This window comes from Empidonax traillii, unplaced genomic scaffold, assembly GCF_003031625.1.
Source record: "Empidonax traillii isolate 1590-97213 ecotype Southwest subspecies unplaced genomic scaffold, ASM303162v1 scaffold933:size234345, whole genome shotgun sequence".
NCBI lineage: Eukaryota > Metazoa > Chordata > Aves > Passeriformes > Tyrannidae > Empidonax > Empidonax traillii.
The window spans coordinates 132,936-157,192 of NW_020956126.1; the positions used below are offsets into that span (position 1 = coordinate 132,936).

General features: G+C 39.7%; 2 protein-coding genes and 1 long non-coding RNA gene across 5 annotated transcripts; 1 reads left to right on the forward strand and 2 right to left on the reverse strand.

The window, feature by feature from the left end:
• Positions 1–5,864: 5,864 nt before the first annotated feature.
• On the reverse strand, positions 5,865–14,255 carry FBXO43 (F-box protein 43). Its single transcript, XM_027903107.1, has 5 exons — positions 13,513–14,255; positions 8,525–10,041; positions 7,546–7,648; positions 6,539–6,715; positions 5,865–6,447 (listed from the first exon to the last, which is right to left on the reverse strand). Exons 2-5 carry the CDS (start codon positions 9,991–9,993, stop codon positions 6,199–6,201), a joined length of 1,998 nt encoding a protein of 665 aa, XP_027758908.1. The 5' UTR covers positions 9,994–10,041; positions 13,513–14,255; the 3' UTR covers positions 5,865–6,198.
• Positions 14,256–14,517: 262 nt separating this feature from the next.
• LOC114067561 lies at positions 14,518–16,101 on the reverse strand. The gene is made up of 3 exons (XR_003573415.1): positions 15,827–16,101; positions 15,647–15,722; positions 14,518–15,554 (listed from the first exon to the last, which is right to left on the reverse strand). It is a non-coding gene; the product is annotated as an uncharacterized LOC114067561 (long non-coding RNA).
• A 3,364-nt stretch (positions 16,102–19,465) lies between these two features.
• POLR2K (RNA polymerase II subunit K) lies at positions 19,466–23,980 on the forward strand. 3 transcript variants are annotated; one of them, XM_027903100.1, is made up of 4 exons: positions 19,466–19,495; positions 21,820–21,883; positions 23,129–23,221; positions 23,572–23,980. In XM_027903100.1, the coding sequence occupies exons 2-4, from the start codon at positions 21,823–21,825 to the stop codon at positions 23,592–23,594; spliced, it is 177 nt and encodes a 58-aa protein (XP_027758901.1). In that variant the 5' UTR covers positions 19,466–19,495; positions 21,820–21,822; the 3' UTR covers positions 23,595–23,980. The 3 variants fall into 3 exon arrangements, with proteins under 3 accessions (XP_027758901.1, XP_027758902.1, XP_027758903.1); XM_027903101.1 differs by lacking the exon at positions 19,466–19,495 and adding an exon at positions 19,770–19,794; XM_027903102.1 differs by lacking the exon at positions 19,466–19,495 and adding an exon at positions 19,786–19,809.
• The last annotated feature ends 277 nt before the right edge of the window (positions 23,981–24,257 follow it).

Genomic DNA, 24,257 nt, shown 5'->3' on the forward strand with positions numbered 1-24,257 from the left:
AGAATGTTCTCAACACAAGCAAGACTCATGTTTAAAGCCAAAGAAATTGCTATTGCCAGAGTCTTTGTGGCATCTAATCTATCAAAATGTGCACCAGGAAAATGTGATGGATTCATACTAGAGGAAAACTTCATTTTGTATCCCAGTGGTCTACAGATAGGCTGGGTACTGAGCCACTGAGTCCTGGCAGAACAAAGGACTTCCAGGAGATGTGTTCTTTGGGCCCTAAATAATGTATTACACCCCGTTCAGTACTTTAGGAATTCTAGTGCCTGCTCAGTGAACATGAGATAGGAGTCCTCCATTTAGGCAACAGCAGCACTTTAGATGATAATTAACATTTTTGTTAAAGTGGAAGACCACTGCATAACTGAGTAACTCACCAATAATCTTTCAGCTCCAAATAATAACTTTTAGCAAGCATTACTATGTTTATCTAGGGAACTACTGCTTCCCAACTAGCTGTCCCTCTTTTCCAAAAGTTACTATCCTTCTACCACTTCAGTTGGTTCTAGTCATGGCACAATGTCTAAATTTAAATAGTTTATGGAAATAGGTTTTTCACTATGATTACAGAGTGAAAAGCAGAAATTGAAATACATGCAGTTTCCACATCTCTTTACCAGAGATTAAAGGTGCCTACAGAATTAAGAAATGAGACAACAACCCTTGCAGAACTGCTTTCAGAATGAGTGTTAAGGCACAGAGGGGAAAAGTTAGAGGGGCTTTTTAAACTCCAATCTCCAAGTCAGAAATCTAATTTTATATGAAACTTTCAGTGTTCAACAGTGTTTATAAGTTCATTAAAAATTCCATGCCATCCATATTTTCAGCTGAAAGTTTGTTTCATTATTAGTCATCCATTAGCACCCAGCTCAGTAAGGTCTTAGCAGCATTTAGGCTTCTAACAAGTTTGGGTAGGTTCTAACACTGTACAGAAGCTTGTCATAGAGAAAAAAAAATGTATTTAGTCTTTCTGTAATGAGAATTTCAACTAATCAGAGCTCAGAAAGTCAGAAAGAGAAAACAAGCTTTGTTTTTGTTTCAGTAAAAATAAACATGTCATTCCCAAGAAGCAGTCAGATTCTGTTAGGGCATCTGACAAGTGATAACAGAATCTGCTAGATGTTTTGCATCAAAAAATCCTGTAAGATTCAGAACAGACAAAAAATTTGCACCTGTAAAAATACAATATCATACCAAATACTAAATTATCGCACGACTGAAGTAGAGAAAGAAAAAAGCCTGAAGCTTAGCAGTACAAAGTGTGGGGTTACACGCTTAACGTTCAGTAGAAATTTATGGAAAAAAATGGGATCTTTTAAAAATATGTGAGAAGAAAGTGGGACTACTACACCAAGTGATTAAACTGTGACTGTGCAAAGACATAAAAAAGAAATATCTACCTTAGTAGACACTGGTCAAAGTATTTTCTTGTAGAGAAAAGAAAGCTTCAATGTTATTCAAGGTCTTGAGGAGGTTTTACCTGGAACAGTGGTTGCATTGATTCAAAGAATAAATTCCAGTGGAAACAGCGAGGAGTTGTTTGACACAACACTTCTTGTTGGATTGTCTTAAGTGATGAGACTAAATTCTGAGGCTTTTTTGGGTGAAATAACATAATCATAACATGGGGAGGAACAAAAAGTCTAAGGGAGGATCAGATGTACAGAAGAGCTATTTTAATAGCAGTACCAAAAAAAAGACAACAGGTAAAGTGAATAGTAGATCAATCTGGAATACCTCACCAACAAGGTCATGGGACAGTATGCTATCTAGTTTTAAGATAGAACTTGATGAGTTGGTATAAGGGGTTGGCACTAGACTCCAGGAGTCCCTTTCTAATCTGACACTGCTGTATTTCTTCATGTGTCTATGAGAACAGAAAGAAAAGAAATTACTTCTTGTATTAAAATTAACCAACATGGCCAAATTACCAAAGATGTTCTAAAGAATAACTAATATATGGAATAGGGAAGTAATCTGCTGTATGTTGATGAGATCCTCAGTTTAACTGACAAAACTTTTAAGCTAGTTAATGATAAAACTAACTACTAACATTCTCTAGCCTACAAGCAATTAAGAAGATTTATAATAATTTTTTGTCTAAGCTCTTCCATACTTGTCACCTTGTCACCAAGGAAAGAATGAACAGAGACTTGAGTAATTTCAATTTCCTTCTCATAAACCACTTGAAGTTTATGGTTGCTGCTCCAAAGAGAAGATTTATGAAGTACAATTCATGCAGCAACCTCTGTAAGCAGCAAAGGTTACTTCTATTAATTTTACTTTAGAATTTAAATCCACAAGTCTGGTTGAAACTATCATTCCCTCAGCAATTGCAGGCAATATCACTCCTCCCACTATAGGTCATGCCTGCCTGAAGGGAAGAACGTATTGCAAAAATAAGGTTTTCAGCAACCCAAATACTATCTTAAACATTATTCTTAGATTCCAGACTAAAAGAAAATTCACTCCTCCTTTTCCAACAACCTATTGTCAGTTGTAGGAAGAATTTTTGAGCTGGAGAATAATCAGGGGCTGGATATTTTAGAAAACACTTGACCATGACATTTCTACTCAAAGACCATTTTTGCATCCTTCCCTGTGATAGCCCTTGGCCTCAGGTCTCAAAGAAATAATTCAGCCCAGTAGAAAAAGAAAGATGCTAGGCATGAATCCCTAGATTCCCTGACACTCATAAACTGTTTTTCGTTTGCCCCTTTTTTTTGGCTTTGTTGGAGGTTTTATTTTGGGGGCTGGGGTTTGGGGGGGCATTGTTTGGTTTTGTTGTTTGTTTGTTACTTATGAAGTAAGACCTTCTGTTCTTTTTTGTTGTTTCATTCAAGTTCAGACTCCTACAGCTTTATGGTATCTGATGGAGACTAATTGAGGGATACAGGATAGAGAAAATAATATTCTAACACTTAAAAAGAAGTTGCTTTCACTCCCCTATCCCAAATAGTTAATTTCTGTCATAATGCAATCATATAATGAAATAATTAGAGTGAAAGGAATCAAAATTATTAGAGACTTTTAGATATCTAATAGAACACAAGGTATGGTATAGTTATGGTATTCTTTAGCCACACATTAATTATATCACTGTTTTGTTTCTCCTTTGTGCCAAGGCATAAAGCTAATTTTATTTAAAAAAAAATTTTGAAAATCTCTGTCAGAGAGGACCATTACCCAGGGATGAGAAGTCTGGCTTTCTCACTTTCCCCCCACCTCTGGTGTAGCAGTGAACACATTGAACACATGAGAGCAGAGAACACATTTCACCCGAACACCGGAGCATACTTGTGATAGACTGAACTGAACGAGAGACATGTGATTCAAGAAGATATTTTTGTGAGACAGATTTAGAAGGAAAAAAAACAAACTTTCAAATATGCTGAAAGTGAAGAAAAGTGTTTAAAACTGAAATAGGATTCAAGTATTTTTTTCTTTTCAAGCTACTCCTGGTTGAATAGACACTGTAAACATCAAAGGGACTACCTTTAAAAGACAAATAATGCCTCTAAGAGAACCAATTTACAACCCCTCTTCTCCATGAATTATTCAGATTTTAGCAAAAGCAAACTCTTTGGAAAAGATCACACAACTCTTACGAGATTTTCCTCAAAGGGAAAGGACACTTAAAAAATCATTCTTAAACTGAGAATTGAGTTCCTCTATGGCTTTTCCATCCAAAAGTACACCTATTTCAGTAATACTTTCAGAACTATTGCATCTGTGCATTTCTGGACTGCACTGCAATATTCCACATCAGAAGGCAAGCTAAATCCTCTCACTGTCTGCCATAAGTCTCCCATTAATTTCAATAATGCATTTAAAGCTTTTTTTTTTTTTTTTTGAGAAATTTTAGAGATATGTATTGGTATTTAGCAGAGTTAAATGCAGTGATGTCAATAGCAGTCTGAAACATTATGGCATGCAGTACTCATTCTGCATTTTCTGCATTACAGTTACTAACATCCCCTACTTTATTGGTAGTTCAACAGGAAAAAGAGATGACCCAAATTAGGTTATTATTATAAGACATAACACAAGAATCTGAATATATATAACTTCCTGCCTGGAAAGATTTTCATCATGTCACTTTAACCTTTAATAGAAATTATTAAATATTTCTAAAAATGTATGGTTACTTACTTTACGTATAAGAATAAAAGAACAAATCCAAAGTTTCTTTGAACTTTATTAAAACTTTTACGTAGCCCTTGAACACAGAGTTCTAAACAATTAGAGAAGTGCAAATATTAAATCAAGTCATTTAGCCATTTTCCTACTGAAATCTCCTGCTCTGTAATGAATGTCATTCTTCCTAAACCAAAGCTGTATACACATACCTCTATTCCCTAGCTTGCCCCCAAATCCTTCACCTCAATTGTTCCCTCAGAATAGACAGAACAATTTTCAAGTCCTGCCAGTGTAACCTGAGACAAGAATGAGGCAAAGACTCAGCAAATATGAATAAGTACGGAATCAAAGAGTTGATACTTGTATTCATGCAATAAACATGATTTTCAGGCAGATATATTGGTTGATCCCTTCTTTCATGATACCATGTTCAGTTAAATAGCGTTATTACTAAAAATTCTAAAGCGTTTTATTCACCTCGTTGTTTCTCATCCTTCCAAATGCTATGTGAAACTACTATCCCAGAAACCAAGTATGCTAGAAGTACTAACCAAATTACAAATCACAACAGGTAGAGATGAGAAATAAGAAGTGATATTTCAAGAACATCCTAAAGTGAATTATCCTGGGCCTTTTGTCTTAAACATCCATAGATTGTGTAGAAGGAAATAAAGAGGAAAAAAAAAAAAAGGAAAAAAAAAGGAAGTTAAAATAAAGGGATATGTGAATAAATACTAAAAGAGGCAAATATGCAACTTATTGTTTACTTGAAAGCTCTTTTTTTTTTTTAAATCAGACTGCTTTTCAAATAGCTCAGTGTTACAGCTTACCTAAGAATACACACAGTAAAACAACAACACAAATAAAGCACAAAAGGCAGCATCAGAGGGAGGGTGGGGAATAAACACCAGCTGACAAGTGTTCTGCAAGATGCTTGTGACAAATGAACTCTTTGAAAGGACAATTATCAACTGTAGAGGTAAATTAATATTTTATCTTCATAGAACAAGCACTGTGTCCATTTCTGTCACCTGTATTTCAAGCTTTTTATAATTTTTTATAATTTATAATTTTATAATTCTTAGGAGGTTTAAAAGCCAAACAGAGCAAAACAGAACACAAAAATTTGTTTGAGGTCCGAGAGGCAGATTGAGTTAGGTTTTTGTAAAAGATCAGCATATTTAATTCAAGAGCAAAATCAGTGATTTCCCCTAATTAAATCTACAGATAAAGAATGATTTCTAGCTGTAGATAATCCTTTAACTCAAGCAGAAGTATAAAGATGACCTAGCGTATGGGAGCCGAAGTAAAGTCAGATTAAGGATAAAGGTAAGTTCAGAACAGCATTTTTAGATACATGAATATATACTGTATCACCTGAAGTTTTCTAGATAAAAACTTTGTAAAAAGCAGTACAATAGAATATTCCCACAGCATCCGTTTGGTTTAGAAATTACTATTCTGTTGGCTTGCATTACAGAGGCTAAGAGAACAACAAATTAATTATTCTGATAAAAAAATTCAGGTAACTAATATATGGGCTTTGAGGTATCACTAGTTACATAATTAGAAGTATTTTTTGCAAACGTACATAGTGCCGCACTTTGAGATATTTTTAAAAGTTACTACAATTTAAAGTGAATAAATAAATCCAACAGCAAAGAATTTTTAGAAATATTTTTCTTTAATTTGTCTTTAAGACAAGAATCACATTTTTAAACATCTAAGAGTTGTTGTAAGATAAATAATACAGACTACATATAAGATACTTTATTTAAAAATTAAGATGTTAGTAAGTGCCTAGCTACTACACAACAAGTAAAAGACAAAGTATTTTTAAATGCTCATTTTTTAAAAAACAAAAATATACTATATTGATTAAGATATATACATGAGAAGTTATCTTGGTAAGTCAGCAAGAACAAGTTGAATGAAACTTTCAAAATGCATATCTTTATACGAAATATAAAGAAATAAAATATATTAAAAGGAACAAGATTAGGAATTTATGGGAAGGGGAATTAAATGCAAGGAGTTGCATGCCTTACAAATTTAGAGTCTTTTTAAATTTCTTTTGCTTTGGGCACTTCCTGGGGGAGCATCTTTTTTGTTCTTCCGTTTTGCAGATAAACTGTTACATTCTTTTGACCCATGGAAGGCATGCAGACATAAAATACAGAACTCAAATGCACATGCCTCTCTGCTACAGAGTCCCCGATTCTTTACCAGCTGATATTTAGCGGGGTATTGACATCTTGGGCAGGGTTTTAGAGCTTCATCAGTGAACAGAGTTTTAGCAACCTGTAGCAAGAGGAGGGAGAAAAGAGCTACTTAGTTCTTGTAAATAAGAACTTCCTAAAAACTGAAAGTGAAGCATTTCTTAGATACCTACTTTGAGGTATTCTTCCTGTCTGCTGGCTGAGTAACTTGTGTTACTGGGGGTAATTTCAGTGTACGAAGGTGGGGTTTGTAGTACAGGAGTTCTGGCTTGAGCTTGAACAGGCCTTAGAGCAGATCTATTGAGAATATTAAGTCTTGTGGCAGCATCTTCAGCCTTTAATAAATATTCCTGTTAGTTTATAAAGAAAATTAAAAAAAAAAAAATTAGGGTTTTATTTCATTTGGAATTTGCAACTGGATTTCACTTGTTTGGGTTCGCCCCCCCCCCCCCCCCCGCAACAACACCTTAGAAAAGGAAATTATGTATAGTGCAAATATTTCCCATTAAATGTTTATATTTACTAAGGGAGAAAGAGACAGGAATCATTAAAAACTAAGTACCATGAGCAGGGTAAAAAGCCAACTTTTAGCACACACTACTAGTGCACACATTTCTGAATTAGGATGCATCTCAATAGCAAGTAAGGAAATAGCAAACACAGCCTTTGTCACGTTTAAAGCAAGGTTACACTGAAGTGTGAGTGTATCATGGGGAGGATCTGAAAAAAATATACTGCTTTAGTATGTTTACTTTTCTAGATACCCCTTAAAAAACCTCAGAATGTCCTTCTGATGTTCACAAACACACTGTGATGCTTAGCCACAAGCAGTCCTGAAAATAATCGGGAAGTATTCTAGAGTGGGTCCTACAGCATGGAACAATGCTATGAACAGAGTTTAAAAATATAAAGCCAAAATCAGTCAAAGGATTCTCAGGAAGGAGCCGGAGGGGGAAAGAAATAGTCTTACATTGTTGAAAGACTAGTACTCAAACTGCAAACAGCTGAAAAGCAATAAGAGCCATTACATTCTCCTGTTAGAATCCTTCACATACTCATGTTGGAATTGTCTCTTATCAGCTCCCTTTCTATAAATTTACAAGATGTTTCCTCTTTCCTTTGACCTGTCTTCTTTCACGCTTGAAAAAAAAAAAAAAATCACTTTTGAGAACCACCTTACCCCAGCTTCTTCTTTCTGCTGTTTTATGTACAACTTTCTCTTCTTATCTGCCCTTTTATCTTGTACAACAATTTCACGCCAGCTTTTGCTTACTTTCCAAATGCTGGAACAAATGAATGAAAAAAATTATTCACTTTCACTTTTTTTTTCCAAGTAGTACAGAAGTCATGACAGCAAGACTACCTGGTAAATGTCTTTGCACAGCTTCATATACTTTGGTAATTTTACAGACTAGTTCATGATATTGTTAAGAGACACAGATCTCATATTGTCATGCACCACTCTATGGAATAAGAGAAGAGTCTAAAGAACAATTGCAATATAAATAACCGAGCATAGCTTTGACTTAGAAAATTAAATCAGTTTCTTCCCTCCACTTACCAAGCCACTTACCAAGATTGTTTCTCAAGTCGCATTTTTGTGTTGAATGATCTGAAAAGATCCATACCCTTGCACTTTCACCTATTCACCCCTTCCCTTTGTAACTAACAACACATGACACTCTTGATTTCTTTGAAATGCGACAATTTCTATTGATTATTATTTAATCTAGAAGATTTCTCATTAATTGAAATTCTTGGAGCATTTTTGTGCTTGGAAATAACTAAGGAAATAAAATGCACAAGAAAATATATAGAAAATGTGTTTTGAGTACTATGCACTATTGAGGAACTTGTAATGAGAATAAATTACTTTCTAGGCTTCAAGGAATTTTTAATATATTTTAAATTTTACAAGTACTCTGATTTAGTTTTAAGTTTATTAATTTTAATGTTTGATTTGCTTTTTTAATTCCTTTACATACTTTTAGAACTACACAGAAAGACCTACTTGATTAATGGTGACCAAAACCAAATGAATTATACTGACAACACCTAGTATGCTAGAAGTTATTCTAATTCATTTGCAGGAGCTCATATTTTTGCCTTTTCATATATGTGTGTGTCTGTGTGTGTGTGTGTGAAGCCATTGTACTTACCTGCATAGACTTTCCACTGTCAAAGCATCTAAAACTATAGCTAGAACGTGTTTTAAATTTCTGTCTTTTAATTCTGTTAAAATATCTAATTTTTCAAGGCCCATTTTCTTGCCAATAAGTCCAGGAAGAACATGATCTAATGCAAATATTTCTGTTCCATCAATATTCTCTGATATTTGCTTTTGGTCCGATCTTTGTCTTTGCAAGCAAATTTCATGAACTATTTTCAGAGCTGGAGTTCTTGAGAGATCTCCATGACTTACAACCAGGTCTCTACTAGGCTGTTCTTTTAGAATTAATTCATGATCTTCCCTGACAAAATTTCTTTCTTCTGTTAATATATGCATTGAAGTAGGACTGCCATGATTATCTTCTGTCTCTGAATGTGAGCCCTGTTCCTGAAGAGTGGATAACCTTCTAACTCGTTCAAGTTTTCTTGTCTTTCTTTTATTATCTAGAATTTTGGAATCTTCTTTGTGCTTTTGGAAGAGCTCTTGGAAAGATCCCTCATGATCAGACAATGAGTCTCCCGATTTGTCCAAAGGAAGTGAATTATATCCACTATCCTCAGGAGTTGAAAGGTCTGGGTAATTTGCCACCTTAACAGGGGGAGAGTTTATATCACATAGTCCAAAATTCAAGTTCTCCACAGGACTGTTGATAGAAGTCAGGAATTTACTTTCATTGGCCTCATTGTAAGTAAGAGTCCTAAGCACCCCGTCACTAACTCTCACAAGAACACTTCCACTGAACTCATTTGCATTACTAACAATTACATCCTTACACTGAATTGGAGATAAACTTTCTGATTCTAGCAATAAGGGGCCCTTACACTGGGACTCATCTACTGTAGAAGTCCTTTGTTGTGAAAAGGAAATTCTCCATTTTGAGAAACGAGGATTAGAGCCTTCAGGTTTTGAAGTGCTAGTTGTCAGAGGTTTGTAACTTTTATCTTTTGGAGAATCTGCAGTAGTTTTTGAAACTTTTTCTTCAGAGTTCAAAACAGAAGAGAATTTTTTTTTCCTGATGCTTCCTGCAGAATTAGCTTGCCTTTCACAGCTTTCTACAGTTGTGCCAGCTTCAACAGTCTTGGGTAAAAGCAGCCTCCTGCGTAGTGAAGAGCTTTTTCTACTTGATTTAGGACTTTCGAAAACATCTGCACTTCCATTTGCTTCTCTTTCTTCTGATATGGAAATAGAATTCAGTTCTTTTTCAATAGATAATGACACGGGAACGAAGGCATTTGGATTAATGTGCTCAGAGTGCCCTTGTAGCAACGATATACTTGTTACACTTGGTGCTTCTTTATGTTCTGCATCAGGATCTTTTACTGACTCTTTGCATCTGCTGTCCAGAAATGCTGAAGTGCAACACATGTCTTTAAAATCTGAGTAATTAAAATTGCCGCTGGGAGATGTTAATCTATTTTTTTTAAGAATATTGAGCTTCACTGAATGACTGTCTGACATCTTCTGCTTGACACTTTGGCTTTGTAAAAGAAGATACCAGTGTTGTTCCTGAAACAAACAATAACAAACGAGTCGCCAAAACACCCACAGATTCATGAGAAAGTCCTGTGTAAGTCTATCAAGACAGCAGCCATGACAGAAGTATTTTCATTAGTCTTAGTAGAAACTGCTTATAAATTAACACAAATATAAATTACTATCAAGTAGATGGTTAGAATGAGTGATTAAAATGCACAGTATACTGCTGGGCAAATTCAAACTTATATCCAGTTAGCTAATTGATGTGCCAGTCCTCATCCGTGGAAAAACACTTCAAATAAGCAACACAGAATTTAGAGCTTCATTGGTGCTGAAATTGGCAACAAAATCCTCTAGCATTCCAATAGGGCCAAGATTTTTATTAGCACTGGGTTACTGATTCATCCAACACGAACAGTTCAGTCCCCAAGAATAAGCAGAAGCTCTAGTAATAGGTGAGTTTAGACAAAAGGCATTTTCTCCTTAAGTAAAATAAGAGTATTAATCATGAAATCACAAGTCTACAATCTCCCTATTATTCAGATCCCTACAGTCCCTGGAGGGAATAAATTTCAAAGTGAAAAGTGCATTTTTGTCTTCCTCAGCATTTAAATGTTATTTTGTAAAGAAAGTCTCTGCTTTTGCTCAGCTCTGTGGGTAAACAGTGTTCTGAAGCTTTACACTTCAAACAAACTGATGAACTGACCATTAACACACTCAACAGCTACAGATCATTTAAGAGCTACTATATATGCTCTTAGAAAAGTTAGAAGTGGTTGATACACACATCAGGGGTGGAAAAGATGCATGGAAATAACCTTACTTTTCACAATTCATAAGTGGCAGTTTCTCCACCATAACCCCCAGTGGCACTGGGTCACTGCTTTCTGCGCACAAGACATGATAACTGTATAAAAGATGTTATGAGTAATGGCAGAAGGAGGGCTGTTCTCACAGACACCAGAGTAATTCCCCTCAACACTCAAAAGACTCAGAGCAGGAATCAGCACCTCTCACTGAGGTGTGTTACTGGCCTCCAGAACTGATATTTTGAAACATAAAACCTGGAAACAGCAAGTGAACTTTCAAACCAGACAAAAATAGGAATCTTTAAATACGGCTTAAACACCAAATACTAAGACATTGCTAATATTCCAACAGTCCTGACTTAGTCAAGCCCTAAGCCACCAAATACAAACAGTGGGAACCCCAACTAAGACGGATAAGGGGGGGATTACTCTTTGTTGATCTTGAACCATTAACATTTTTTACCCATGCTGAAGGCACATTTTTAGACCATTGCCATATAGAAAATGCTTTGTTTTGTTTTCTACTGTAAGGAGATAGCAAGATATAGAAGTTCAAAAAGAATAGGATGTTAAACAGCAGACAGTAACACCTTAGCATAAAGACCTACACAATCTTGCTAACATCAGTATGAACACAAACAGGTTTAAAACAAGCAAACAAAAAACCTGACCAACATAACTGAGAAAAATTCTTCCAGGAAAGAAGGGTATGTGAAAATAATTTCAAGACAACAACAAGATCTGAAGTCTGACCTCCTTCCTTTCCTTCCCTCATTTACCTCTACAAGTACTTTACTTTCACATTTGTTTGTTTTCATCACTGTTTTTTCCTCATTCCCTGTTTTATTCAGTGAAATAAATGACAGCGCAAACAGGAAACATGAGGGCATAGCTTTAAGCTAGTGCTTACGTGAATTAGGGACAACTTTGCCATTGCAGGACCAACTCCAAACAGCATCTAGTATTTTATCTACATCACTTCTCAATGTTTTAGTAGACCTGTCTGGTCAATACCAGACCCAGTATTGTTCAACTTATTCATCAATGCCTTGGATGAAGGGCAAATGCCTTCTCAGCAAGTTTGCTGACAACACAAAGCTGGGAGGAGTGGCCGATACCCCAGAGGGCTGTGCAGCCCTTCAGAAGGACCTGGACACGCTGGAGAGATGGGCACAGAAGATCCCTCTGAAATTCAGCAAAGGCAAGTGCAGGGTCCTGTACCTGGGGAGGAATAACCCCCTTCACCAGTATAGGCTGGGCTGACCTGCTAGAAAGCAGTTCTGGGGAGAAGGACCTGGGGGTCCTGGTGGGCAACAACTTGTCCATGAGCCAGCACAGTGTCCTTGTGGCCAAGAAGGCCAAGGGCATCCTGGGGTGCATTAGGAAGAGTATTGCCAGCAAGCCAAAGGAGGTGATCCTGCCCCTCTAATCAGCTTTGGCAAGGCCTCACCTGGAGTGCTATGGCCAGTTCTGAACTTTCCAGTTCAAGAAAGACAAGGAAATACTGGAGAGAGTCCAGTGGAGCACTATGGACATGATGAGAGGACTGGAGAACCTCAGTTATGAGGAAAGGAGGAGAGAGATGGGCCTGTTGGGCCTGAAGAAGGGAAGACTGAGAGGGGACCTCATCAATGGCTGTAAGCATCTGCAGGGAAAGTGTCAGGAGGATGGAGTCAGGCTCTTCCCAGTGGTGTCAAGCAACAGGTCTCTTCTCAGAGGCAACCAGCAGTAGGACAAGAGGGCACAATCTTAAACTCTGCCAGGGGAAGTTTCCGTCGGATATTAGGAAGAAATTTTTTATGGAGAGAGTAATCAGACATTGGAATGGGCTACCCAGGGAAGTGGTGGATTCACCGTCCCTGGAGGTTTTTAAGATGAGACTGGTGTGGTACTTAGTGCCAAGGTCTAGTAACCACAGCAGTGTTGGATCAAGGGTTGGACTTGATGATCTCTGAGGTCTTTTCCAACCCAGTTGATTCTATGATTCTAAGAGGCTATATGCAGGAACTGGAACACAGGAAGTCCCACCTGAACACGAGGAAAAGCTTCTTTACTCTGAGGATGACAGAGCACTGGAACAGGCTGCCCAGAGAGGTTGTGGACTCTCCTTCTCTGGTGAGATTCAAAAGCTGCCTGAACACAATTCTGAGTGATGTGCTCTGGGGGCCCCTGCCTGAGCAGGGAGGTTGGACTAGATGCTCTCCAGTGATTCCTTCCACTTACCCATTCCGTGAGTCTGTGATTTTAGGCAATAGGCTGGAAATACTGTGTCATGGACTAGAAAATAACTTTACCCTATATTTTTAAAGGTATGAAGTCTCTGTGTGGTGCATTGCTGCATTTCAGTGGATTAGTCATGCTATGAGCAAAGGACTATACCAATACAGCTCTTCTTTTTGTAAGAGGAGGAAGACCTGTAAGAAACCTGCTGTAACAATATGGTGTTGTCTTTGTGTAGTTTACAAAAAAAATAGAGGCTCCATTTTTGTGCTGAATTTTGTGAACTGCAGTTAGTTAGCAAGTGTTGCCAGCAGATATTCTTTCCAAAAGTGTTGATGGGCAGAGGTTTAAAAGTCAATGCTACTTAGAGACAGCTGTTCAGAATCTCAATACTGGAAAAAAGGAACTCCACCAAAAAAAAATCCCATACCAAACCTGAACAAATAAACCAAAATCACATACCCACACTTACCTTTAAAAATATTAATATTTTCCTTAAACACAGTCACAGTGAAACTAAGCACACATCTAGCAAAAGCCCACAGGCTTCCAGGCTTAGAAAATTAATTTTCAGGCAGCAGGCTGAAGAAACAACAAGAGGAAAAACTCATGCTTGCAGCTTCATTCTCAGGCATCCCATAGGAGAAATTACCTAATATATCTGAACAAATGAGAGTAGAAAAGAATTAAAATATTACAGTAAAAAATAATTTAAGCAAACTTGTGTTTCAAGTAACATAAAAATCACAGCAAAACAAGGTTTTTGCAGCTGTAAGGGAGATCAAAATAGCAGAGTTAAAGGAACGTTCTTAAGCAAAAGCCAAAAATGTGCTGTGCATAGGGCAACGTCCGGCAGGGGGAGCCTGTGAGCTCATTGCATTGATTTGTATTTACATTACAGAATTTTATAGGATAATATAAATAAAATTGCCACTTCAGTACAGACATCGAATGAACAATGTCCAGCAAACCGCTTCATTTTACCTCTTTTCCACAATTCATCCTATACTACTTCATTCATTAATACTATTTTATACTTCATTTTACTTCTTTACCTTCTGCTCTTGTGAGGCCCCACCTGTAGTACCACGTTCAGCTCCGGAGCCCCCAAAATAAGGAGGACATGGACATGTTGGAGCAAATCCAGCGTAGGACATGAAAATGATCAGAGGGATGGAGTAATTCTGCTGTGAAAACTGGCTGAGAGCGTTGAGGTTGTTCAGCCCAGGGAAGTGAAGGCTGCAGGGAAACCTTGTTGTGGCCTTCCAGTACCTAATGGGGGGCCTGAAAGAAAGCTGGAGGGGGACTTTTTACAAGGCCATTTAGTGATAAGACAAGGGGTAATGGCTTTAAACTGAAAGAAGGCGGGTTTAGGTTACATGTTAGGAAGAAATTCTTCCTTTCAGGGCAATGGGACACTGCCACAGGTTGCCCAGAGAAGCTTTGGATGCTCCATCCCTGGCAGCATTCAAGGCCAGCCTGGATGGGACTCTGAGCAGCCTGGTCTAGTGGAAGGTGTCCCTGCCCACAGAAGGGTTTAGAACTAGGTGATCTTTAACATCCCTTCCAATATGAATCATTCTATGATCTACTGCAAATCCCAGTATACAGCTTGAGTTTGTATGTGCATTAATTTTTTTTTTTCCAGAATATATTACTTACACAAATTAAGATTTAACTCAACGCAAGATCTCATTTTACAAATACAGTACAAAATAGGAAGCCTTTCAGAAGTGCTGAACAGCTCTCATAATAGGACAAGATAATATTTGTTTTCGTAAGAGGTGCCAAATAAAACCCCTTATAACTGAACTAACTTCTATAAGCAATTCTTTTTTACTGGAAGAAAAGTTTCATCTAGTAGGTTTGATACATAACATCAAGCCCTTTTCATCTGCGGATCTTGAGTAGTTCCTGAAAGTATTATTGAACTTGTCTTAGACATCATCACACAGACGTGCAGGGAAGAAAAGGCTGGTTACACAGCAGGTCAGTTACAGAGCAAATAACAAAATCTCTGTCTGCTAAGTGCAGATTCTTGGTGCTCTGTGCATTTCCCATATCTATTATTAATTTTGTAGTTCTCAGATCGATCTACAAATCAACTGCAAGCTTTCTGGAAGTTTAAGAGATTATTATAAAACATTATTATAAACTAAGTTGACCCAAACTAAATTCAGGATGGTATTCACATATTTAGACAAAGAATCATTTTTAACAAGGTTAGTCTTACAAAGCACTCCAAAGAGATAAAAAGTTGGTAACTAGAAGGCAATGTGCCACTTAGACATAAGTTCTAAGATGTTCCTGATACTAATTTACATTCCCCAGTAGCACAGACTGAACAATTATACCTTGAACAAGATGATTTCTGACTTCATTTATCACTGTTCATTATTATTAACAAAACAGATAAAGACAACAATTTGGTCGTACAAGAATATTTTCTCTGTTATTTAAACATACCATATCTGCAGTAAAACAGACTATCTGAAGACTCTGTTCTTGACCGCCCTGAGACAACAGAGAAGTCACTGATACCTTAAAAGATATTAATACTGAGGACTACATAGCTAAGTCCTGTCCAAGTTATGTGGGTCACTTACCCTAATTTGCGAAGCAGCTCAAGATCTTCCACAGTAAATGTGCGGTATTATAAGTATTGCTTCCCCTACTGATAACCTGAAGTGAGAAAGGATGTGAAGATAAGAGAGGTGTAAGACAAACGTTACCCAGCTGAGACGCAGTTTTCAGTCCACCTGTGTACGTGTGCAATGCCTAATTACCCAGGGACCAGCACCCAAGGGTCTCTCAGCCACCTGGGATGCCAGACACGAGCAAAGGAAGAGCTTCACCCCCTCATCTGGGAAATTTCTAGGCACAGGAGCAGAGCCTGGAAGCCGCCCTTCCACGGGGTGCGGCTGAGGCGGCAGCGGGGCCCCCCAAGCGGGGCTGAGGGCGGGCTGGAAGAGCGGGGCCGGTGCCGCCCCAGCAGCTCTGGCCGCCCAGCCCTGGGCCCGTTGCCCCTGGCGAGGAGCCGCTTCGCCTCTCCCCACCCACACCGGCCCCTCGCGTGCGGCCGCCGCCGCTTTCCCTCGCTCGGGTTTGAACTACCCGCCCTCACCAACCGCTGCCTCCCCGCCCCCTCCGCGCTGCGGGCCCGGGGCAGGGCGGGAGCCTGAAGAGAACGGGACAGCTCCGTTCGCTCCTCCGGGATGAGAGACAGTACACGGGAGGCTCGCTCGGCTCCTCACGCTTTATACTTGTGCTCTGCGGGCCCCGCCGCACCCAGCCCACTCTTAAAGCGCCCTTGGGTCGCTCCTGTACTGCTTCTCCTCAGGCGGCCGGCGTGGGTGAGGGCGAGGTTTTCCCGCCCCCGCTCCGCTCCCTGCGAGGAGGGGGCGCCAGCGCTGAGGGGCGGCTCAGGGAGGCGGGTGAATCGCGGCCGGGCAGACGCTTTCACAGATAACGACCCTTCTCTGCACCACAGCTTTTAAGCTTGAGTTGTAAGGGTGCTGATTAATTGGAGTTAATTAGTACGTTTGTGTTGGACGGTCCAGGACCGAAACAAGCATTTGTCAAGTGCATCGCCTTCAAAGCGGTCGGGTGAGAGATGCCCCGTGACGGCACCTGGGTTTTGCTGTGGGTTTAGTTTTTCTGCACACTAACCCTCCCCCCCACCACCACTAAACAAACACAAACTCACCAAACCCACGAATACGTGGATGCCTATTTTTCCTGGGCTGGTAAAGATAACGTAGGGCTACGCAGGCTCACCTACCTGCTGATTTCACATTGAGGATATGGGGACTGTCAGTTCCGAACGAGAGACCTACATTTAAAGAAGCTCAAAACTCAAGGCTTTCCGAAGAAACGCCGAAATTAAGTCACGTAATCTCTGTAGGTGAGATCGGGCAAGTTCTCGACCTTCCCTTTTGGCAAATCCGCTTCCCCAGCCTCTCGCAGCCTCCGGGCGCTGATACAAGACAGCCTGAGAAGGGCTCGAGTAAACATTGGTTTAAAAGTTCCTGACCCAGAGCCGGCGAAAACTGACATTTTTATGTAAAGAATATCGGTTTATGTGACTACAAGGTAACAGCTGTGGCTAAAAAGAGAAAGGCTCTTGGGGTATATTAAAAGGATATTAAAAGAAGAAAACATTAGAAACTTTCGGGAATATAATAGAATTTTTTTGCAAGTGTAGTATCATCTATTTCACAGGAACTGGATAAAACTGTTTTTCAAATAGTTGTATTTATAAATAAATAAACTATCTTCTGAGTGAAATTGGCAGCTTGCCAGAGGGGCACGAGAGCTGCAAGCTGTGTCTTCATTCACTAAAGCCTCAACTCACTTATGCGAGTTGGATCAAAAATATTCAAGAAACGTAACAAGTTGTAATTGCGGCATTTGCTGCAATACACAGAAGCGTCACACCAAAAAGCGCGATTTTTTTTTTGTTGTTGTTAAAAAAAAGCATCCCAAAAAACAACAAAAACCAATCAATAAAACCAACTAAACACCCCGGAAAAAAAAACCAAACCAAACCAAAACAAAACAAAAAAAAAAAAAAAAAACCCTGAGAACACTATTTCTAAACAAGCAAAATAAGGTAAGACATTCTGCAACACCCGCGCCGCACCCGTCTATGCCTGCATTTTCTTCCCATCTCTAAAGTACCTGTACCCTTGTACCTTCCCACCTTGCCTCACGAGCCTTTCCTCTAGCTTTCCTACCAATTCTCTGAGAGCTTTACGGGACAGTGGAGGTCTCCTACATAGTCCCAACACTTTCTGCAACTCTAAATCCAAGCGGCATCTTTAGGGCTAGAGTTTATCAGCCCGAGGGAACGGGAGTTTGCTGTTAAAACGCCCCGCTCGAAGGGGGCGGGTTTTGTCGGAAACGGCTGAAGTAACCGAAGCTGGTAAAACATCCTATTTTTCCAAGAGAACAGTTGAAGGATGCAAATAATCGAGCAATTACATGACCACTTTCTTAATACTGGCGACATTATTTTCACAGGATTAACTGAAGTTTTCATGGTGGTATTTTTAGTAAGTCCTTTTAAAATTATCGGTTTGGCAAACGCATTTTTAAAATATAAACGAGCCTAGAGAAATAATACCAGTTGCTTTTTCTTTGCTTATTTAGGAGATGGTAATTACTTAGCCTGCGTTTACCAGTAAAGGTAGGGATCAGGCTTTTTTTTCTCCTCTGCTTAAACCTTTGGTACCCACCCACACCCACGGGTCTGTGGCGGAGGAGAGGACGCGGGGAAGTCAGAATCCAAGTGGATAGCTCTGCCTTTCACATACCGTTTTTCTTGTATGTGCTTTATTTTGGTACCCTAAAAGTTTTATTTAGCTTTATTCGTACACAGCAGTATGAAGAAGCAAGCCTAAAATCATTACTGTGTTTTCATTACGTTTAACTTAAACACAAAATTAGGAAAAATACAACTATTTATTATTCCCCAAGTTTATTTTAGATAAGATATAGGTCATGTGTGAAGGTGATTTGCTAATAGGAGAACATCAGGTAATGACGACTGTTAAAACCTCGTCCATATTAAGGCATTTGGGTGCTTAGAAAAAAAAAAAAAAAGGTATTCAATATGCAGAAACAAAAAGACTTTTCCTTAAACTGGAGAATCTTTTTGACGATGAAGTAATTTAAATTGGCATATTCACAAACCACAGTATTCGCTGAACATCTGTTTCCGGGAATAAAGCAAACATACACAGTTCTTCAAAATGCCAATCGAAGATTCAAAATTCCTACCGCCAGTGAGGTGGGGCCAATGACAGAGAGCTACTGGTGTCATTTCAAACCTTGTCTGCACTATTTCAGTTCAGTACATCGGCAACCACCGACATCGGAACTTCTTTCCTATTAGGACTTTACGCTTAAAATACATAGCATATATGTTTGGATTAGGTAAATTTGGCTTCATGTGGGTACATATGATACCGATCACAGCATCAAAATATCAAGATGTGGGTTTCACCCACGAATCTTATGTAAAACACTTCTGAAAACAGAGCAGTCCTCGAGGTAAAACACCACGGCACTTTAAAACCCCGCAGCCGCATGACCAGACCCGGCACAGGGCATTCTGTGTCCCGAGTAGGTCGGATACAGCCAAATAAAAAGCCAAAAGCACTGAATTCCTTGGGGCTGATTTTACGCATCCACGCAGCTGCCTACTTTCTCCATGGGAAACCGACGCTGCTGTTTATATGAAAGCGTGTGTCTTAAAAATTGCCACTAAAAATTCTCTCCCGCCTTTCCCCTATCGCCCTCCCCCCAGCCGGTTAACGCCGATAGATGAACAGTCATTACGGTCCCCGACTAATTAACCGTTCCGCGGGAGGTCCCGGAGCTGTCGCGGGCGATGCCGGCCCCGCCTCCGCCGACGCGTCATCAGCGTGCGCCGGGCAGCGGCGGAGCCGGCGGGGAGCGAACGGGTGGGTGAGTGATGAGCGGGAGTGGGGGCGAGTTGGACCGCGGCTCCTCCCGGGCTCAGGCCCCTCCCGTCCGACCCGGCGGTCCCTGCGCTGCTGGGCGGTGGTGGTGGGGCCGCGGCGGGGAGGGAAAGGCCGGGCCCAGCCTCGTGGGCTTCGTTCCTTCGTACGAGGCCCGGGTGGGGCGATGCGGGAGGTCTCGGTGCGGAATTGTGGTGGGATGGGGAGCCTGGGCCAGAGGGTGGGCTATCTGTCCTTCTTCATGGGCTCTGCGGGACGTGAAGGAGCGGGTTGGCCTCTTACGGGTGCGTAAGAGACGCACTGAGAGAGAACCTTATTGATGTGTATTCATACCTAAAGAGGGGATGACAGGAAAATGGAGCCGGGATCCTCTTGGTGGTGCCAGCCATTAGGACTAGAGGCAACGGGCGAAAACTTATGCGCAGGGAGTTCCAGCTGAATGTGAGGAAGAACTCTACTGTGCAAGGGACCGTGTACTGGAACAGGTTGCCCAGAGAGGTTGTAGAGTCTCCCTCACTGGAGATATTCAAGGACTATTTGGATGCAATCCTGTGCCACATGCTCTAGGGCGACTCTGCTTGAGCAGGGAGGTTGGAGCAGATGACCCGCTGTGGTCCCTTCCAGCCTTCCCCATGCTGTGATTCTGTGTGGTGCTCCCAGCACGTGGAGGATCCCATGTCTCCGTGTGTGGTTCCAGCTGTGCCCCAGTGCGTGTCGGTGCATTGCTGTGCCTGGTGGCTCTGCCAGCCCGGTGGCATTTAGGGTTGCAGGGTATGTGAAGGACAGAGGTAAAGCAGGGCACCTCCCTGCAAAACACACAACTGTGGGTCACTGCTGACCTTAGCAGCAGTGTCATTTTGCTGCACGAGCAGCACTAACTCAAGTTGTTTAGCTACAGCTGTGATCTGCCTTAGTTCAGCTGTGTTTTAGAAGAGCTGCTGTTTTCTAGTGCCGGTGGGTGAGTGCTTATATCTTACTATGACATATTGACTCAAAAAGACTGTAGCACCTGTGGATTAAGATGCCACTATGATTGTGTTATAGTATACTTGGAAGCTGTAGAGTGTAACGAGTTCCTTCCAGTTCTCTTAAATGGAGTGACAGGGTGGGAATTTTAACAAGGTGGTCTTTCAAGTGCTGATCAGACTATTAAAGAATGAACTGTCAAGCTTATCCTTCTGTTTTCAATGCCATAGTTTTCCCACTAAAATTTATACTGAATCAAACTGTGAAGATCAGGTTAATAATCCCTGCAGTAATATTAAGCAAAAGCATCTAAGAGTCATTCTCTTAAGGAAGCTTCAGGAATGTTATTCACTGGGATAAAGGTTAGGAATTTTTGCCTTCTATGTCAGACAGAACAGCAGTACAGAAAATGGCAGCCTCAAAAAAACTACAAGGAAATATTAATGTTCTGGTCTAGATTTGGATTGGGTGGAAAAAGAAGTGTTTACTGTATCTCTGGTGGAAGAGTAACCACCTAAAAGTCATGGTTTTGAGCACATTTACATGTTAGGATAGGATTACTGAAAACTGGGTAGAATGTTTGTGGAGTATATGTAACTATGTTGTCTGATGCTGTGGAGGGATAGTTGTCTCCAAATAAGTTTGAAAAATCAAAATGTAGGGCATTAAGAGGTGTTTGAAGAATAGCACTGAGTTATTACTCTTGGTTTGATAATCATGCATGTTTATATTAGGATTTGAATAGTGGAATTTCTTCTCTTCCTACTATTCTACCCACAATCTGTTCCCAAGATTTCTAACACCTTAGATCAGTGAAAAGGTAGATTAGGTTAGCTAGTGTGTCAGAAGGGAAGATAACAAGGCTTATCTTGTTATCTGGTTATCTTGCACCATTGTTACATGAGTGATGTGTAAGAAATTATTGAATTTTATGTTTCCAGCAAGGAAATTCTAAGCGTTGACCAGAGGGAGGAAAGAAAATACTATGTCGGGCTTTAGTGTTTAAAGTCCTGCTTAACAGAAAAATGTGCTGTGTCTGTCCTTGGAGGTTTTCTATAGCAGTTTGGTAGAGCTCTGAGAAACCTGATGTTACTTTGCTTTTGAGAAGTTGAACTAGATGACTTTCTGAAGTCTATATCAGCCTGAATTTTCCCATGTCCTCTGTATCAAATACAGACTATATTTGTTCGTATTTACTTTTAAGGAAGAGTTTTCATCTTCTGTTAGCTTTAAATTGAGATATTGAAATGATTGTGTATGTCTTGGGGAAAAAAACCCCAAAACCCCAAACCCCAATCTGATGTGCACATTGTGTGTTTTTTGTTTAGAACATGGATTCACAGAAGGACGTTCAGCCTCCAAAGCAGCAGCCAATGATTTACATTTGTGGAGGTAAAGAAAAGACATTAGTGATTTTTTATTTTTGTTATGTGTTACTGGAGATTTAGTGTTTTAATAATGAAGCCATTATATTGAAGACTACATGAATGCAAATAATTGCAGCATGGATCCCCATGATCTTTAAAGCTTAACACGTTGATGGTAACGTGTATGGGTTACTGCATGGATATGGATGGGCAAGTAATTTCCTTAGATCTTGTGTTGCTGTATGGAGCTCCTCCATCTCCAGAGAATGTTTTCTCGAAGTGTCCACGTGTGGTGCAAATAGTGGACCTTCTGTTCAGTGCACCTCAGTGTTTTACTGAAAATGCTGTGTGGGCACTCAGCTTTTACTGAAGTACAGTAGTCAAATTCTCTCTTACCTATATATAGCAGGTTACGGGGGACCTGCTACAAGACCCAGTGGCACATTTTGCATTGGGAGACGGGACACACACACGAGAGATATGTGACCCACAAAATGGCATTTATTGAAACAAGAAGACAGCTTTTATACAGGGGAACACAGAAGGTTCAGGAATAGGGGTAGGAACCCGGCTAGGAACATCAAATCCTGAGGGTTACTGATATGGGGACTTGGAGGGATAGGCTAAGGGCATATGTCAGGTCACTAAGGGGGAAGGGAGAGCTAGGGGAATAATGGAAGGACTGTCTTGGGAGCACAGGCAGGGGAATCTGCTGAGGGTGCAAGACCGCGGCCTTGTAGCCGGTTCCCAGGCAGTTCTGCACAGCTGAAGTTGCCAGGAGACTTCGAGATAGATCTTTTCTTCTGAGCCTTCCTTGCAGCTTTTCTGCATCTCTCTCCACTTTCTGTAGGCCTCTTCTGGTCCACCCCTGACACCTATAGATAAGTCAACAATTTACAGATTGGTGATTTTGAGTCAGCACTTCAGGAATCTCTGAAATATTTTGTCTTGTAAGAAAATAAACTGTGGGCTTCTGGAGGTCTAAACTGAAATTTTTGTTAGTATCAGTCTAGTATCAGGAGTGGAATGTGTTCTGTGCAGTAATAATTTGAGTTTTTTTAGCAAGATTCTCTTTGACCTTAATAAAGTTAAACTTGCCTTTTCTTTTTTTCTCAGTATCTTGGTATCATTGAGCTCTTGATACAGATCCATTACACGTACTATGTTTGCCAACATAGGAATTTGATTATTTTGGCTTTTGAAAGTTATATGTGCATGAACAATCCTGTTTTTGTTTACCCACTATCTTTGTCTTCCTCTATAACATTAGAATGTCATACAGAAAACGAAATAAAGGCAAGAGATCCTATCAGATGCAGAGAATGTGGCTACAGAATAATGTACAAGAAAAGGACCAAAAGATGTATCCTTTTACAAGTGCGCTTGAAAGCATTTGGGAAGTTGTGGATGGGGATAAAGTATCTAAGGTAAACAGAAAGGAAGATTTGAGTAATTGTGGCAAAATCCTTCAAGGCAAAAAATCAATGCCGTAGAGCAAACTACTATGGGGCAATCTCTGCAGAGTGATTTGGCACCTTCCTTTCTTTCTTGGCACTTTCCCTCTTTTTCCATTTTCTATGCAAGATATAATAAATTATGATAGTCTGCTGGGTGATGTACTGTGAAGTGACAGTCTCTCTCTTTTATTCGTCTCCCCACCTTTTTTTTTCAACCACAACACTTTTTTTTTTGTCTTTAACTGAGCTATTCCAGTGGTGGTTTTTGATGCCCGATGATATCTGCTGAGGATACAGTGACTTCATGATGCAGTTTAATCTCTCTGATAATTTTGCTCTGTAAAACTATTTGTGTACAAATGCACACTCTTATTTGTGTTTTAAGAGATTATTAAAGTTTACTGTAATACTAAATTTTGTCTATATTGTGTTCCAGCAATAGATTTCTAAAGCTGTTAGTTAAATTGTCAGAGTATGCAGTATTTTTTAAGTTCGGTGGTTTTGTATTCTTTTTGACTTAATCGTGTTTTCATTACTGTCATCCAAACTTTATTTGCATTTTAACTTTGTTAAATGTTCTTTAGACTTCTGTGAATTGCATACAGTAACTGTAGTTTGAATAAATTCCACTGAAAATAAATAGAGGCCTGCACAAGGCTAGGTCTGAAATACAGATCTGGATTTCTTAAGAGAAAATCTCAAGGGACTTGAGAGCACCAAATTGTGGATGTGTTAAAGGTGTGGATGTCTGAAAGTGTCAAAAAATCATCTCTTGGGAAAGGATAGGGAGGCAAGGTAAACATTAAGAAGCAATGTGGAAACAGAAATTACGAAAGTGCTGTTTGACTTGTTTGTACTCAAGGAAAGAATTAGTACTCAAGGAAAAAATAATGTATTACAAAGATAAATTGGGTAGCATCTCAAAACTAAAATAGCATCTTG

Coding starts and splice junctions, on each gene's coding strand:
- FBXO43 (XM_027903107.1), bottom strand. CDS start 9,993: ATGTCAGACAGTCATTCAGTGAAGCTCAATATTCTTAAAAAAAATAGA. Junction 6,716..7,545: donor AGCAGAAAGAAGAAGCTGGG/GTAAGGTGGTTC, acceptor ATAAACTAACAG/GAATATTTATTAAAGGCTGA. Junction 6,448..6,538: donor GACAGGAAGAATACCTCAAA/GTAGGTATCTAA, acceptor CTCTTGCTACAG/GTTGCTAAAACTCTGTTCAC.
- POLR2K (XM_027903100.1), top strand. CDS start 21,823: ATGGATTCACAGAAGGACGTTCAGCCTCCAAAGCAGCAGCCAATGATT. Junction 21,884..23,128: donor AATGATTTACATTTGTGGAG/GTAAAGAAAAGA, acceptor CTATAACATTAG/AATGTCATACAGAAAACGAA. Junction 23,222..23,571: donor CAAGAAAAGGACCAAAAGAT/GTATCCTTTTAC, acceptor GAGCTATTCCAG/TGGTGGTTTTTGATGCCCGA.